Here is a 15,021-nt window from a genome sequence, read left to right as displayed (position 1 = left end):
CCTAACCCTGATCTTCAAGCGGCGGAAGGGAGCAAAGAGGAGGAGAGGGAAAGAAATAAATGGTACAAAGCCCTTAGAAGGAGTCCTGAGTAATCACCAGCTCATTCAACTCCCCATCTGCCCCGGCCTCGCTGATCTTTAAATTCTTCTCATTGGCCAAATGCAACAGGCAAATGAAGCAGAACGGCACCGAAATATCGCGCATCTTATTCGCGGTGTAGCGATTCTTGAGCCCCTGCACGATTTCGGAAAAGCGCTGCTCTCCAGCCACCTCTGTGCCGTCGTCGGCATCCTCTGTGGATTCCGGGTCTTGGAGAGGTTCAACATCACCATTGGTTGGTTCGGTCTACATTAGCGAGGGTTCCATAGGCCAAAAGTTAGCAAAAGTGAAAGCAGCATTTTTTAATGGTCGAAAGGCTCACCTTGCTATCATGTATTAGCTCACGCCATAGATTTTCCTTTAATTTACGAACATCGACTCTCTTGGCCATCCTGGCGTAGTTGATTTGCTGCGGCTTCACTTTTCGTGCTTGGGATATGACCGGGTCGCCTAGATCGGCCAGGTCGTCCTCGAATATCATATCGTCTTCCAAGTCTTCCGCGTCATTGAAGAGAGCATCAGCGGAATCACGAGAATCTGCGGTCGCTGGTGGAGGAAAAAAAAAAAAGGATGAGTATGTCCAAAGCTAGCACTGAAAATATTTTTAATACATACCAAGGTCGGTACGGAACACGTCCACCCCATCCGCCAAGAGCCCGTTCTCATTTTGGTCGGCAGCCCAGAACTTCTCATCGGGCTCCATCTCCAACCCATTCCCATCCCCCTCCCATCCCGCCTCGGCAACAGGGCCGCCGGGCCTCCGAAGTTTTCGCTGAAGGGAGAAGGATGGCTTAAGGAAAAGCCGTAGCAATTGTCGGGAGGAGAAATGCATATCGTCCGGAAGCAGGTGGGTTGGCTCCTTATCCGGCTTGAACTCCGGGAGTGTGATGGAGCTCTTGGAGGCGGGCGCGAAGAGGACCTCCTCGTCAATGTCCATCCCGTTGATGAAATCAATCTCAACCACCTCCTTTTCTTTCCGCCGCTTCTTCTCAAGAGGAGGTGGATCGTCGCCGTCGGCGCCGGTCGCCGCCTTGGTTGTGTCCTTCGACACTCGGCTATGGAGCTTCCAGTGCTCCGGCCCCGCCCAGTTGCGAGTGAACCTCGTGTCGAAATAGGAGAACACCTCGTTTTGTTCACCCGTCATGGCCATCACAAAGTCGCGCTCGGAGACCGCATTGAGCCCCGAGTCCAACGGATCGAACTCACCCTCCCCGCCAAGGCCCTCCCCGTCGTCGTCGTCGTCGTCCTGGAGCCCCAGGGGTACAAACGGCTGATGCTCGTTGGAATCGAAAAAGTCGTCAATGTCCTCCCCGGCGGCCTGAGCCTGCTCGACCTCCTGCTGGAGAGAGTGTTTGAGCATGGAGAGATCGCCCGTGTCCTCGGATGAGAATTCGAAGTCGGCCAGCGAAGGGCAGATCTCGCGAGACACTAACTCCGATAGATTCGTCGGCAGTTTCGCCACCAGCGCAGACATGTCGAGTAGCACGGGAACTTGCTCCAGCTCTTTTTCTTTGGATTGCTCCTCCTCGTCGTCCTCCTCTTCCACCTCATCATCCGCCTCAGCGACGGCATCACTCGCATCGAAGATAATACGGCACTCGCGGTCTACACCCAGGTGATTTAGCAGCAGCCCTCTGGCCCCGCCCTCGTCGAAATCAGCCGAGGTCTTCTTAAAGAGGGGGTCCACCGCAAATTCAAGATCAAACTTCTTGAGGGTGAGAGCGGAGAAGTCTTTGACAAGAGTATTTTCGCTGCGTGACGCCTAGAGTGGGCAAAATTCAATAACGTATACTGCGGCTTCAAGGAAAAGTGAATATACCTTCTTTCGAGTGGTGCGCTCAGTCTCTCCATCTTCATCTTCATCGTCATCATATACCCTTTCTTCTCCTATTGTGGTTACATAAGTAAAAAAAATGAGTCCTTTCATCACGAGACAGCGGAGCAGCTAGAAGCGTACTGTTACTATCGGCCAGCCCATTGAGCAGCTTCCCGGTCTCTGACACCACTGAATCCACTCGCGATGTATAAATTTTCACACATCCATCAAGCGTGCATGATGCCTTTTGGAAATTGATGGAATTGCCTTCACGGAGGAACGTCATCTCGTGAAAATAATCGATAAGGGCAAAATTCCAACTGTTGGTCGCATTGATTTTCTAACAGCAATGAAAAAGCACACAACATCTTGGTTAGCACGGTGTTCATCCTGACTAAAAAAGTTCTGGATAAGCACATTATCGGTTGCCATCTTCATCCACTCCTCAAAATTCATGTACATTTGCTCTCTGCTTAAGCTTGGTAGTGGCGTATTGGGATTGACCACATCAATAGGTTTCATGGGTCTTCGGGGGGATGGGCCATTGCTTCCGGGCGTGTGGAGCAGATTGGACACGCGCCGCAATCGCTGATCTAGTGCAGATTGCCGGCGCGATCGCTTTTCAGCCTCGTCATCGTTGAATTTATTCGGCGTGATACGGTGATTGGGTTTGGAACTGGGGCGCTGAGGAGTTATAGGCGGATGCATCTTGGGATTAAATACGGCAATGAAAGGGGGGGGGGGGGAGGAGAATGAGGATGAAGGGGACGCGATTTATTTTGACACATCCACTCAGGGACGCGCGCACAATGTTTTGGAAATAAACTACCCTCAACAATCTAGGTTAGGTTAGAGTCAATGATTAGGGTTTAGAGATTTAACTCGGACCTCGGAGTGTGGGGAAAATCAAAACGAGTGTGGAGATAACAGCGCAGTAGCGTTATATTTGATTCTCAATTCAATGACCCGGCTCGGGTGTGGCGCAAGCAGTCTAATTGCAACGCGGAGAGGCGCCGATACCGCTTGCTATGTGAGGAGAGCAATGGGAAGGGTTTACACGGCCACGAAGGCCCACGAGCAGCCCAGCTCCTTTGGAGCGAGAAGGATGGCGGAGGAGAGGGGACGGAAATGGGAGTGCCGCTCTTTCCAAGCCATTGGGTCGCAGTCACTTCAGAATTGAGTTAGGGCATGGTTTTCTGGGAGAGTTACCCAAATAAGAGCTATCTGTAAATTAAACTCGGGGATAGAAGGTGGAGGCGGGGAGAGGGGCTTTCCAAGCTTTATTGACTTGAGGGGGTTGGCTATCATCCGAGAAGGAAGGCGGGCGCCATACTAGTGTTTTGTGCTAAGGTTACCTTTCTTGCAGGGGGGAAAGTGGGGTGGAGAAGGAGAAGGAAAACATTGCTGCCGTTCTCCCAGCTAGCCTTTTGGTCGCCCGATTAGGAATGCCCCTACTTTGAGAAGTATAAAATATGGCCGCGAGGTTCACAGCTTTTTTCCGCATCTAAAGTCTATCCTGCCCGTCTTCTCCCCTCTTTCGCTTTCCCCCTCCCCAACCCTACTCCCCCCATGCTTCTCCCTATCCCGTTCCCACTCGACGAAGCCGACGATTCTCCAGCCCGCGAGCTCCGCTTCGACGACGCCGATGCGTGGTGGGAGCTTGCCCTCAACGAGGTTGCTTTCTCCCCCTTCTCGCCCCTCATCACCCCTCCCTCCCTACTAACCATGCGTGTGAACATTACAGGCAGATCCGCCGGAGAATCCGAGCCAGCAGAGGGAACCCCCGTCCTCCTTTCCATCCGCCTCCTCCTCCGAGCTGCACGTACGTCCTCTATCGCCCTGCCTCCCACCCCTAAAGAAGAGCCATCCACACGCCCCTCCTCACCCTTCCATGCTGCTCCACGAGGTGGACACCCCTCCGAGAAGCGAAGTGGCCGCCGGAATGGATAGAGATCGTTTGCAACAAGGGCTCCCTCTGGTCAGCCTGATGTACGACGCCGCCATATCCCCCCGTGCGCTGTCGCTGAGCGAGGATGTGAAACCGACCAACCCGGCGAGAGCCTGTGGCACATGCAATGCCAAGAAACGAGGCGGCGACCCCAATCTTCTATTTAATCCGCCCCCTTCCGCGGCTCACCCCTCCGCCGCCCCCTCCAAGAAGCGCAAGCGGCCCAACGCGTTCATCCTGTACCGAACACACTATGCTCCCATCGTGCGCCTCCTCTTCCCCTGGCTCTCGAATGCACAAGTGTCAGAGGTGGTGGGAGCCATGTGGAAAAGGTATTGTAGGCTATCGCCCAATTCTTCTCTGCTCTAGGATTGCGTTCTAATGGGAAAAACAAAATCACATAGCGAGAGCCAAAAAGTTATTTGGCGGTACAGGGACTTGTCAAGCGGGAGGGAGGAGTGAGAGGCAGCAGACAAGAGGGCGGCGAATTGTATCATAATGCCCAATTTATTGGCCTAGCATCCGTGTACTTTACATATTTGTGTTTTCCATCGTTCATTTCTTCTGTGTACTCGCACTGACCCCATTTCCTTGGCCCGAGAGGGGATCCATTACCTATACTTCTCAATAAAGTGAAAGAGAAAAATCGCATTTTTATTGTTTGCACCCCCTCCCCCTCAATAAACATTGCCCTCCTGGGACCACAGCTTGAAGGTGCGATCGAATCCTCCCGACACAATCCACTGACGGTCGCCCGACACGTCCACACTCGCAACCTTTCCGTCGTGGCCCTCTAGACTTCTCACCATTCGCCAGTCGTCCGCGGACCATATCCTCACGCTCCCGTCGAAGCCGCCGCTCACCAGGAACAGCCCCGTGGTCTCGGGCTTCTCGGTGTGGGGCGCGTGGTGGTGGAAGAATTTCACGTCCGACACCAGAGAGTTGTGGGCCGGGATGACGTGCAGCTGCTTGAGCGACCGAAGATCCCAGATCCGCACCGAATTATCTGCACTGCCGGTGGCAACTTGGTAGCCGTTGGGGGAGAAGTCGATTGCATAGATGTCATTGACATGCCCCTGTAGCACCATCGCCGACCTCCCCGTTCGTAAGTCCCACACCCTCCCGATGGCATCGAACCCGCCGCTGCCCACGAGGGCCCCGTCGTCCTGGAACGCGATGGCATGGACCTCCTTGGCATGGCCCTCCTGACATAGCAGCTCGTGCCGCTTCTCAACGTCCCACAGGCGCCAGGTGGTATCGTGCGAGGCAGTGCCGACGTAGCGACCAGATGGGTGGAAGGCTACGCGGGCGACCCGCAATTGATGGCCCTTCAGAGACGCGAGCGGCGTATCACGGTCCAGCGACCACAGATAAACTGAACCGTCGGCTGCGCCTGAGACAAGGTTCGCCGAGGATTGGTCTAGGGTGTGAAACGCCTCCGGGTGGAAGGCAATCCCACCAACGCGCTCCGTATGCCCTACGGTAATGCATGAGCCATTAGATGGAGGTGGATAGAGAGGGGGGGTGGGGAGGAGGCACAGAGAAGAATAGAAATAGCCTTACCTCGCAGAGTTAGAATGCATTCACTCTGTGGAACACTCCATAGTTTGCATAACCCCGTCCAGGAGCCGGTAGCCACGATTTTTGAGTTTGGTGCGAAAACACTTGCAGATACCGGACGCTCCCCCTCTATCTGGGAACTAAAGTTGGCAAAGGTTTTAAGCTTCTCATTGAGGTCTCTGCGCGCAGACTTGAGCTGGGGCAAGGTAAACTCTTGCTCCTCTCGCTGCCGTGCTAGTCGAGCGCGCGCCCTAAAATGAACCCAAAATTCAGAAGAGGAGTCTTGGTTAGAATACGGCATCAAATACATTTTAAAAGCAAATAACGCCAAAGAAAAAGCGATACCTTGGAAGCGAATATCTGGCGATCTCTCTTCTTGCCGCTAGTAATTGCATGCTTCCTTCGGTATAGAACTCCTCCTCCTCCTATAAAGAATGAGAGCCATCTTAATAAACAGAATTAACAAAAATGAGGGGAGGGAAATAAGGCAGCTACCTCTGATTCTTCTGACTCCTCCTCCTCGTCCTCCACCTCCACTCCCTCCAACTTTGAAAGCAAATATCTTAACCGATCGCGACGATCCCCAGGCTGGATAGACAAAGAGCTGTTAAGGCCAGCTGATGGGGCAAAAGTGCAAATTAATCCATCAAACTCACCCCTTCGCCGAATAAGCACTGTGGCTCTCCGAGCTCTCTTAACTTTAACCGCACTTTTTTATCATCAGTGGGAACGGCGATTGTTCTTGCTCTCCGTCTCCGTTCGAACTCATCCTCAATTTCTTGTTGCTGCTCCCAGGCGCGCTGTGAGGATTCTGTGAAATCCGCCTCCGGAATATCCTCTAGCATAGAATCCATGGCCACCCAACTATATTTCGTGAAGAATAGCGCTCTTGGGTTTCTTGCTGTCTAATTCAGATTGTGGCTGGGATTTGGTCCATTCTCTCCAGAGTACACAAAGTCACAGTTTCCTTTCGGCCTTTTTTCATTTTCTACACAACAAAGATTAGATATGGAGCAATACACACCCTCCAGCGGCCTCACAGGCTCTCAGGCGCCCGGCCTCGGTCTACAAGGTCAGCGGCAACCGGTGCAGATGGCATACTTGTGCGCAGGTGAGATCATCGCGATGGATCACTTCCCTTCAATGGATTTTGAGATGGATCTTGAGAGAATGGATTGGCTTATAAATTATCATCACTAGATTGCGGTGCTGAGAACCAGATCAAACCGCGGGAGCCTATCCGATGCAACGAATGTGGGCATCGTGTCATGTATAAAAAACGCACCAAGAGAAGTAAGCCCGGACTCTTTAATCATTGCCATATGAATGCTTTAATTCTGGTCCTTGATAGTGGTGCAATTCGAGGCCCGTTAGGACCGTTGGGGCCATACACTGCAACCATTAGACACGACGCTTATCTCTTCATTGCCCTCTCTCTCTCCTTTTCATTTTTGTATTTTGGTTACTTATTTTTTTTTTTACATTCAATTAAAAAACATACTACTATGATAATTAACTACCGGCATTATATCCCCTTAATTGACAGAGACCAAAACTTGAGTGAACCAAACAATAAGAAAAGTCAAGCAACAAAATAAAAAATCGCTCCGATCGTGAGACGCACGCTCTAGTCACCACCCCTCACGCTGTTTGTCCGGATCCGTCAAGGGGACGTACTAGTCAAGTTATTGAGTTAATATCCATTCGTTTTCGCCGGAAAACAGGCATGTATCCTCACCATGACACCCATCAACTCCTTTTTCGTCACCTTGCCATCTCTGTCTTTATCGACAAGATAGATCGACTGCCCTAGTGAGGCCCCCACAGGAATGAACATCCTGTCGGCAGAAAAATGCAATGTCAGCGTCGGTTTTCATTTTATTCAGCCACTATGCTTACCGCCCAGGAGCTTTGAGCTGTTCAATCAAATCTTTGGGCGTCTCATGGGCAGCCGCGCCAACGTGTCTAGTCGATACACATTGGGAAATTTTGGCAAGCTCAAATGGTCAAAATCAAAGCGCTTACATGCAGTCATAAGGAGCTTCTTTTGGATACCCTTTGCGGCCGTCACCCACAACAAACTCCACACGACCCTCGTCCAGAAATTCTGGGCGGGCCTTCCGAACATTTTCTGTTGATAGATCGACCAGCTCGGGAATGTGTTCAATCCCCACTACCTTTCCCTCCTTTCCCACCTAAACATCAATATAGATAGCACAAAAAGGTTACTTTCGAGGAAATAAAAAACAGACTAAACGAATGCGGGGCTCCGCAAAATGGATATAGCTTCAACTACCATTTCTGCCATGCAGCTTGTCAAATATCCGGATCCGCTGCCAACGTCCAGAGCTCGCATGCCTGGTTGGAGATAAGGCTCCAGTTGATCGAGAGCATGAGCGTGCATGTGTGGTGCTGAAATAGTCGCGCCATAGCCAATCCCTTGAGGCGAATCTTGATATGGTTGACTACGCGCATAATGCCTTCGGTCGGTGGCAAGCATGGCCTGCTCGACGCGAGGATTGGTAATGATTTTGGCAAGCGCTAGATTTTGGACGAGGTCCCGATTGGAGGCTCCAGAGCAACGCCAGGCCATCATGGTTTGAAATACTTCCGAGAATGTAATAGGGTGAAGCAGTCAAATCGTGAGTAAAAAAAAAAAGAGACGCCGCCGCTACACTGAAATACCGTGGCTTCTGTGACTGCACTTTGTCACAAAATCGTTCTGACGAAAAAGTAGTGTGAAATATGCATATTCTCCCAGGCTTTCGATATTTCGTCAGCATTTTTACGCCGTGTATCAAAAGGTATTTACTTGGCATCCCTTTTGATTCGGTTCAGCGTGGCTAAAGAGCCGAATATTCCATGATAAACACGATTTTCTCTAGGCAGGCAAACAATCCATTACTAGATTCCACAAGCATGTTCTAGGAAAATAATAGAGATGGCCTGAAATAAAAAATGGACTTCCACCCTCATTTTGCTATTCCGGCCTGCTATGACCTCATCTGCTTTCATTAGGCAGCTCTCGCTAGTCTCATTCTCCATATCTTCCAATCCCATTACATTCCAAATCCCCCTTAGTCGGAACCAGAAATCAAAAACGGCAAAAACTAGTCACAAATCTGGCTCACCTTTTTGCTTTCCATTCTTATGAATTCAAAAGTCTGAGAGGTTCTATGGCAGCACAAGCAGTGGATACGCCCGAGTGCTTTCGCAAAGAGCTGAGCGGGATATACGAGAAGAACTACTCTGTATGCTCTCATTCCCTTTCTTCTTCCAATTTCGTGCATGCGAATTCATTTCTTTTTTTCTTCTAACTGCAAAACGCGTCAGCTCCTCGCTCAGCTGGAACAGCTTAGAGAATCAAACAAGCAGCTCTCACTTGAGAATGCCTACTTTCGCAAGGTAACCTCTCTTCAACCAACCCAATTTTATCCACCCATGATCCAACCCGCTTGTATCTCTTCAGAAATACACTGCCTCCCAACGCGAGGCTCAGGAAGCACGCGACTCACACACACGACTCGAAAACCAGCTCTTTGCACAGGAGCAGGATGTATCTACCCTACGGCGCGAAAACCAAACCCTCCTCCGAAGCAAGCGGGATTTAGAGAGAAAAATTGCAAAGGAGGTAGGGTATTTTGAGGAAGAGAAGGTGGCTTGGCAAAAGCGTGAAGCAGAGCTAAAGGAGAGGATTCAGCGACTACGACGGGAGCAAGCGGGAGGGAATGAGCATACTGATAGAAGACGGGGCAGCTCTGACTCTTCTGGTAAGAAGGGGATTGGGAATCATTGGGATTGGAAAGCAAAATGGAGAAGCGCAAGCGCTTCTTACCCTGATTCCCCTGTATTCGTTTTTCTTTTTTATCCTCATAGATGAGACCTCCTCTCCTTGCTGCTCCGATGCCAACTCACCCGCTCCAAATTCCGAGGCTGTGGATGAAGAGGCTGTTCTCGTCCGCGAGCGTAAGATTGCTTCCACCACGATCCGTGCGCAAGACCGCTATATCTCGGAGCTTCGGGCAGAGCTTGACCGTCAGAGAAACGTTACCCATGAGTATATGGTTCGCCTGCAAAATCAAAGTCTAAGAATGACGGCTCTTGAGAACGAAGTTTCACAGGTTATGCAAGTGAACCGGAGGTTAATGGAGGAAAATGAGGGATATCAAATCTTACTGCATGAGCGCACGATCAGCGGAGAGTTCATGTTGAATCCCTTGCTGCAGGTGGGAGCTCTCTCAACTCACACCCCATGCTTTCAGACAGCCTTTTGACGCTCTTTTGCTTCTTTGCATTAGCCGGAAAAATCACCCGTTGTCCAGGAAGAAAATGCTAATCTCAACCTTGCCGAGGAGCTAGAGCGTGCGTCGGCAGATTCGACGGACATGGCGCGAAAGGAGGAGGAAACAAACCATATTGTAGAAAGTAATTCTTTGCCTATTTTGTTAGGATGTCATGACTCTGTCCCCACTTCTAACCTCGCACTTATCTTCACACAGGAATGGGTGATGAGATACGCCACTTCAAAGACGAAAATAAGGCTCTGATTCTCTATATCAACAAGATATTGACGAAGATAATGGAGAACAAGCATCTCATCGAGCTGCTCTCGATTGACCCGCCCTCTTCCATTGAAAACATTCGAGCAGAGAAGGTGGAGGAGAAGAAAATCGAGGTCGCCAACGACGGTGGGAAGAACAAAGAGGAGAAGAAAGAGGAGCCCAGGGCGCAGGGAGAGGCGGCCAGTTCTATGCAACGTAGGCGCCGCCTCTTTTCTGCCACCGGACCGACCCCTCTTAGCCCTACGGGTGGCGGCGGATTTTACTATTTTTGCGGTGGGAATGTTTGGTCGCGGCGCTCCGTAGAGCTGGGAGACAATCGCCCCAAGAGCATGCTGCTCGAGAAAGAGGACGAGGAAAGTACAGCAGGCGACCCGTGCACGCTTCGACGGCGTCAAACTGTGGTAGCCTCTGCGGCAGACCATCCGGCAGGCGAGGGCTCGTGGTCGAAAGTGTTTAAAAGAATGTCTTGGAAACGCGCTAGTATACCCGTTCAAACAGGAGTAACGCTTGAGCAGACACTATGATATCCCCTATTTTCATCCATCATCTGGTCATTCATCCTGTGTATTATTATTCCATTTGTCACTTATTTTCTTTCTCTCCCACTTCTTCCCCCCACCTTAAGTATGATAATATGCAATATCCTATTGAATGCAATTTGGTTGCACCTATTAAGAGCTATCTGCAATTGACTGCAAAATTGGAAACCAAGACATGTACGACCTGTTGTCACTCTGGGGTCCAATCTGCACACATTGCTTCGTATTTATCAGATGCTCCCGAAGTACGCGCGCATTCTATTCCAAATCGCTGGGCTCAGCGTGGACTCCCCACATTCTATTGTCCCTCAACGGGAGCTCAAACGATTCGGCCCAGGAAGAGGCGCCAGAGCGAGGCAACTAGAGGCGAGGTTTGGGTGTAGTTTGGCTGGAGAGCGGAGAGGGAGCCTGTCCTGAAGTTCGGATGGACCGACGTGGAAAATAAACCCGATCGTAGATTATCGTACGATTTTGGTATTTGGCGTGGAGAGCAGTGATCCGCACTATCCGTAGACTAGGCTGCCTATAAATGTACGCCAGATGTTGACAAACAATCTGGGATAAACATTGCCTAATACGGTTCCATCGAAATCTTGCGAATAAAAGACGCTACCAAGAAACGAGGGTCTTCTTGTTACTGTTGTAGTTCCCCTTGCAATCTGCTTGTTTGAATCACAGCTCTTCCTATTTTTATATTTAGGCTCCAGCTTTCATATGAGCCGCCCGATTCTAAGTTTGTTCCATCCCCCTCATCCATCTCTCATCGCCCTTTGAATTCTCACGTAATTACGCGTGCCTTTTCCACCTCTACAATGCCGCCCAATATTGACACATTATTCAAGATCTCCCCCGAAACAAATCATGATGGTCCCATTCATACATACGATTCCTCCACCGTCAGGCAACGTGCCCAGTTTGCAACCAGTTCACGCCTACTAACCTGCTTGGTGAATGAAGGACTTGCAACTGGGACTTTTGTTCCTGAGCCATCACAAGCGGCCCTCGGATTCTGTCTAATCAGAAAAGACCATGTCAGCTATATAGTGAGACTTTCAGGGCGCCCCATTGGCCACTCCAATCCACCATCGCTGGCCACATCCATCCTGGGACGTCGAGACTTGTCAACCGTGGCGCTGCTCGACCCAAAGGATATGACCTACCCGATATACTGCGTAGAACTGAACGATGATCAAATTCACCTCGATTCAATTCAGATGGAGCTTGATCCCACCACCATCTTTAGGAGATTTGCGCAAGTTTTGAGCATAGAAGAACCGGTCTTGGAAGAATTGTGTCGAGAGCTGAACAGTTCGGTAGAGCATATGGGTAAGTAGCTTTGATGTGAATCGATGGTTGAACCGAGAGCTTAGCAATGCTATTTCACCAGAATATACTCTGAAGAATCGCAAGTCGGCCCCCACTCTCAGCTCGTCTACCATGGAGTGGGAGCAGAGCATCGTCGAGGGCCACCCGCATCATCCAATGCATAAGTCCCGCTACACAGTTGCACCGCTCGCCCCCATCTCGCCCTCTTATGATTTCTACCGCATTCAGATCCGGTTTGTCTCAATGCCTGAGAACGAGCTGCAGATGCGTGGCCAATACCGAGAATTGGTTGCCCCGCTCGAACATCGTTTAGGCGTGCATCTGCCCGAGGGCCACGTGCTCATTCCGGTGCATCCGCTGCAGATCCCAAACCTAGTTAATCTGTTTTCCAAGCGGGGGCTGGTGGTGTATCCTCCCGAGATTTCGGCCAGCTCGAACGCGCAGGCTTCCCTGCGCACCGTGGTCCTGGACGATTGCCTCGAGGGGTTGGCGTTGAAACTTGCCTGTGGCATGAAGGTGTCTTCCGCCATGCGCACTATTACCCCCTTCACAACCTTTCTTGGCCCGGGCATTTCGAACGACATCATCCCCCGTCTTACCCTTGACCACGAAGCCCTGCAGGTGGAGCCCGAGGTGGCCAGCGTGGTGGTGCGTGACGAGGACTCCGACGTTGCCAAGCATCTAAGCTGCATTTTGCGCGAGGAGACGTCGGACCGGGTCCAAAATGCCCGAGGCGAACGGATCATCCCCTGCGCTGCGCTCGTGGAGCGCGACCCCGATGCCTGTGGAGAGACCATCAGTGTGCTTGCCAAGCGGTGGAATCTAGATACTGAGGCAAAGCGCATCAAATTCCTGACCCGCTACGTCGATCTTGTCCTGCGCGCCTTCCTTCCCCCCCTGATCCACAACGGGTTTGCGTTCGAGGCCCATCTACAGAACGCAAAGGCACGGTTTGACCTCGCCACTGGCGAGCTGCTCGGGTTCACTGTGCGCGACTATGGGGGAATCAAGGTGCACCAGGACACATTGTATGCCAGTATTGGGCGGCGGATGGAGGTGCTCGAGGGGAGTTGCGTGGTAGCCAAGACACTCGACGAATCCTTCAAGCTCCTCCACCATACCCTCATAGAATGCCACCTGCACCAAATCGTGCGGGCGGTTGACCTGCACTACAACGGCATAGGCTGGCGGCTTGTGCGCGAGAAAATGACCACCCTGATTCCCCACGACCATCCGCTTTTCCGCGCCTGGCTTCAGAGCGAGTTTGTCCCCGGGAAAGCTCTGATGCGAATGAAGCTCGATGGCTTATATCGGGACTATTTGTACACGGACTTTCCCAACCTGATTCTCTATCTGCCACCTCAGGAAGCTGCCGCTGTGGCTAGAGAAGCAGATGGCGCGCCTAATCAAACTCTTGGATTCACCCGGGCCATGACCTTTTAACATTCGTATTACGCATGAAGGTGTGGTTTCATTTTCGTCTAGTATTATCATTGTTGTTACTGCTGTTGCACTCGTTATATATCTAATCCAACCCGATTCCACCATCCACTGCCTTTGCTGACGTTTTATTTATTTGCTTTGCGCCGTTGTTTCTTCCCCCCCATTTTTTATAGTAAAATTAAGGTCTAAAATCATAAACAAAAATGGGTATCCCTGAGGTATTTGGCGCCTTTCTTGCTAAACTAGAAGGTAGGTGATGGGGGGGAGGGTGCATGTGGAACTTGCATCTCGGGAAAAGTTTATTAATCAAATATACATTTACAAATAAGAATGAAAAGGGGGGAAAAAAATTGACACACACATACACGCGAACCGCCTTATGTCGTCTTCTTGCTGACGTTGATGTAGCCCGTGCCTACACACACCAGCACGTAGCTGTCGCCTTCCTGCCGGACTTTGAAGGAGGTGCCAAAGAATTCACGAAGGTCGCGCAGGACCTGGATGGTGAAGGGGGTTAAGGGGCCGAAGCGCACGCGGCTCACATCCTCGGGCCCCAGCACCATCCCCACCACCACAAGCCACTGGGCCAGCCCCGAGACACATCCCCCCCTCCGTATCTCGCTGAGCAACATTCTTGCCCCGCGGTCGCCCACCTCTTCCGGCGTCTCGCCCGCTTCTGCCGCGGTCTCGGAGCAATAGAGGGCCCCCGTCGTGGACTCGGCCACCAGCGACAGGGCAAACCCGGGCGATTTGCCGGACTCGGCCCCCCGATAGACATCGGTGAAGATGTAGACGTCGGGGATGTAGCGGTTGAGCAGGGCGCGGGCTGACTCGACGACACGATTGGCGGTCTGGGGAGAGACACGCGTCGAGCTGGCGATGCCTCGGATGCGCTTGATGCGCCCCGGGTCCGTGAACTGGGTGGGACGAAATGCCTTGGTGATGGGGCAGACAAACCGAACCTCGCCGCCTCCTAGTGGGGGCGCCCCGCGCTTTGTGATGCGCAGCTCGAGCCCATCCTCCACGCCGAATAGTTTTAGTTGGGGAAGGAGCACGGTACGGATGGTATCGACGGAGATATCGGTGTTATCGTTGGTGATGCCGGTGAGAGTAAGGACGAAGGGCATTTTGGAGAAGGGGGCAAGTACAATGAGAGGCTCAAGGAAATAGCCAATGGCACGCGATGTCCCGCAGTCATGCGTAATTTTTCCTCCTGCTATGATTCCCGGTTTATACACCACCGTTGTACCTGACAAGGAGGAAAAACAGAAATCACAAAAAAATGGGTGAGTTCGAAATAGGATCCACTGGAAGGGGGGGGGGGGGAGGAGGTTGCCGCGTACATACCTGTATAACTGATTTCAATTGTAGATCCATTGGTAACTTTCTCGATCAGCCGCAAAAAGCTTGCCTCATGTTCTAGAGTAAGCCCAATCCTCATCCTCATTAGATCATTATCATTCATTACAATAACACGCAAGCTAGCACTTTACCATTCAAACCTGGATTGTCGTCGTCTGAGCGTATCTTGTCTATTCTCACGATGCGGCCGCTGAGTGTCGCGAGTATAAGCCGTTGCCGAAAGTAGTTGTAGCCCTCAAAGCGTAATATTTTCGAGGACATGGTGTCTGTGCAATGAAGGAAAATAGTGATTCAACGATCTCCCCTCTTTCTCTCGCCCAAGTACAGTAGGTGGCCGAAAATTGGGACTGTTCTTTTCAAAGAGT

At 51.3% G+C, this 15,021-nt stretch overlaps 8 protein-coding genes across 8 annotated transcripts; 4 read left to right on the top strand and 4 right to left on the bottom strand.

Moving 5' to 3' along the window:
• Positions 1-73: 73 nt before the first annotated feature.
• Positions 74-2,624, bottom strand: VTP21DRAFT_3588 (uncharacterized protein; the record flags this gene model as incomplete). The annotated part of the gene is made up of 6 exons (XM_069393906.1): positions 74-346; positions 423-646; positions 716-1,862; positions 1,920-1,987; positions 2,058-2,256; positions 2,334-2,624. 6 exons carry the CDS (start codon positions 2,622-2,624, stop codon positions 74-76), a joined length of 2,202 nt encoding a protein of 733 aa, XP_069249026.1.
• Positions 2,625-3,485: 861 nt separating this feature from the next.
• On the top strand, positions 3,486-4,233 carry VTP21DRAFT_3587 (uncharacterized protein; the record flags this gene model as incomplete). The annotated part of the gene is made up of 2 exons (XM_069393905.1): positions 3,486-3,590; positions 3,661-4,233. The coding sequence occupies 2 exons, from the start codon at positions 3,486-3,488 to the stop codon at positions 4,231-4,233; spliced, it is 678 nt and encodes a 225-aa protein (XP_069249025.1).
• A 308-nt stretch (positions 4,234-4,541) lies between these two features.
• VTP21DRAFT_3586 (uncharacterized protein) lies at positions 4,542-6,278 on the bottom strand (the record flags this gene model as incomplete). Its single annotated transcript, XM_069393904.1, has 5 exons — positions 4,542-5,341; positions 5,428-5,675; positions 5,770-5,849; positions 5,920-6,012; positions 6,081-6,278. The coding sequence occupies 5 exons, from the start codon at positions 6,276-6,278 to the stop codon at positions 4,542-4,544; spliced, it is 1,419 nt and encodes a 472-aa protein (XP_069249024.1).
• Positions 6,279-6,432: 154 nt separating this feature from the next.
• VTP21DRAFT_3585 (uncharacterized protein) lies at positions 6,433-6,798 on the top strand (the record flags this gene model as incomplete). The annotated part of the gene is made up of 3 exons (XM_069393903.1): positions 6,433-6,535; positions 6,625-6,717; positions 6,776-6,798. 3 exons carry the CDS (start codon positions 6,433-6,435, stop codon positions 6,796-6,798), a joined length of 219 nt encoding a protein of 72 aa, XP_069249023.1.
• A 319-nt stretch (positions 6,799-7,117) lies between these two features.
• Positions 7,118-8,020, bottom strand: VTP21DRAFT_3584 (uncharacterized protein; the record flags this gene model as incomplete). Its single annotated transcript, XM_069393902.1, has 4 exons — positions 7,118-7,262; positions 7,324-7,389; positions 7,450-7,619; positions 7,721-8,020. 4 exons carry the CDS (start codon positions 8,018-8,020, stop codon positions 7,118-7,120), a joined length of 681 nt encoding a protein of 226 aa, XP_069249022.1.
• Positions 8,021-8,600: 580 nt separating this feature from the next.
• On the top strand, positions 8,601-10,510 carry VTP21DRAFT_3583 (uncharacterized protein; the record flags this gene model as incomplete). The annotated part of the gene is made up of 6 exons (XM_069393901.1): positions 8,601-8,675; positions 8,758-8,829; positions 8,894-9,194; positions 9,301-9,650; positions 9,723-9,849; positions 9,924-10,510. The coding sequence occupies 6 exons, from the start codon at positions 8,601-8,603 to the stop codon at positions 10,508-10,510; spliced, it is 1,512 nt and encodes a 503-aa protein (XP_069249021.1).
• Positions 10,511-11,337: 827 nt separating this feature from the next.
• Positions 11,338-13,294, top strand: VTP21DRAFT_3582 (uncharacterized protein; the record flags this gene model as incomplete). Its single annotated transcript, XM_069393900.1, has 2 exons — positions 11,338-11,851; positions 11,913-13,294. 2 exons carry the CDS (start codon positions 11,338-11,340, stop codon positions 13,292-13,294), a joined length of 1,896 nt encoding a protein of 631 aa, XP_069249020.1.
• A 377-nt stretch (positions 13,295-13,671) lies between these two features.
• VTP21DRAFT_3581 (uncharacterized protein) lies at positions 13,672-14,917 on the bottom strand (the record flags this gene model as incomplete). Its single annotated transcript, XM_069393899.1, has 3 exons — positions 13,672-14,543; positions 14,642-14,713; positions 14,788-14,917. 3 exons carry the CDS (start codon positions 14,915-14,917, stop codon positions 13,672-13,674), a joined length of 1,074 nt encoding a protein of 357 aa, XP_069249019.1.
• Positions 14,918-15,021: the final 104 nt, after the last annotated feature.

The sequence above is a fragment of the Calcarisporiella thermophila genome, assembly GCF_041956535.1.
Source record: "Calcarisporiella thermophila strain CBS 279.70 unplaced genomic scaffold VTP21scaffold_18, whole genome shotgun sequence".
Classification (NCBI taxonomy): domain Eukaryota; kingdom Fungi; phylum Calcarisporiellomycota; class Calcarisporiellomycetes; order Calcarisporiellales; family Calcarisporiellaceae; genus Calcarisporiella; species Calcarisporiella thermophila.
Note: the sequence above shows the minus strand (reverse complement) of the source record. Positions and strands in the feature narration are given on the sequence as shown.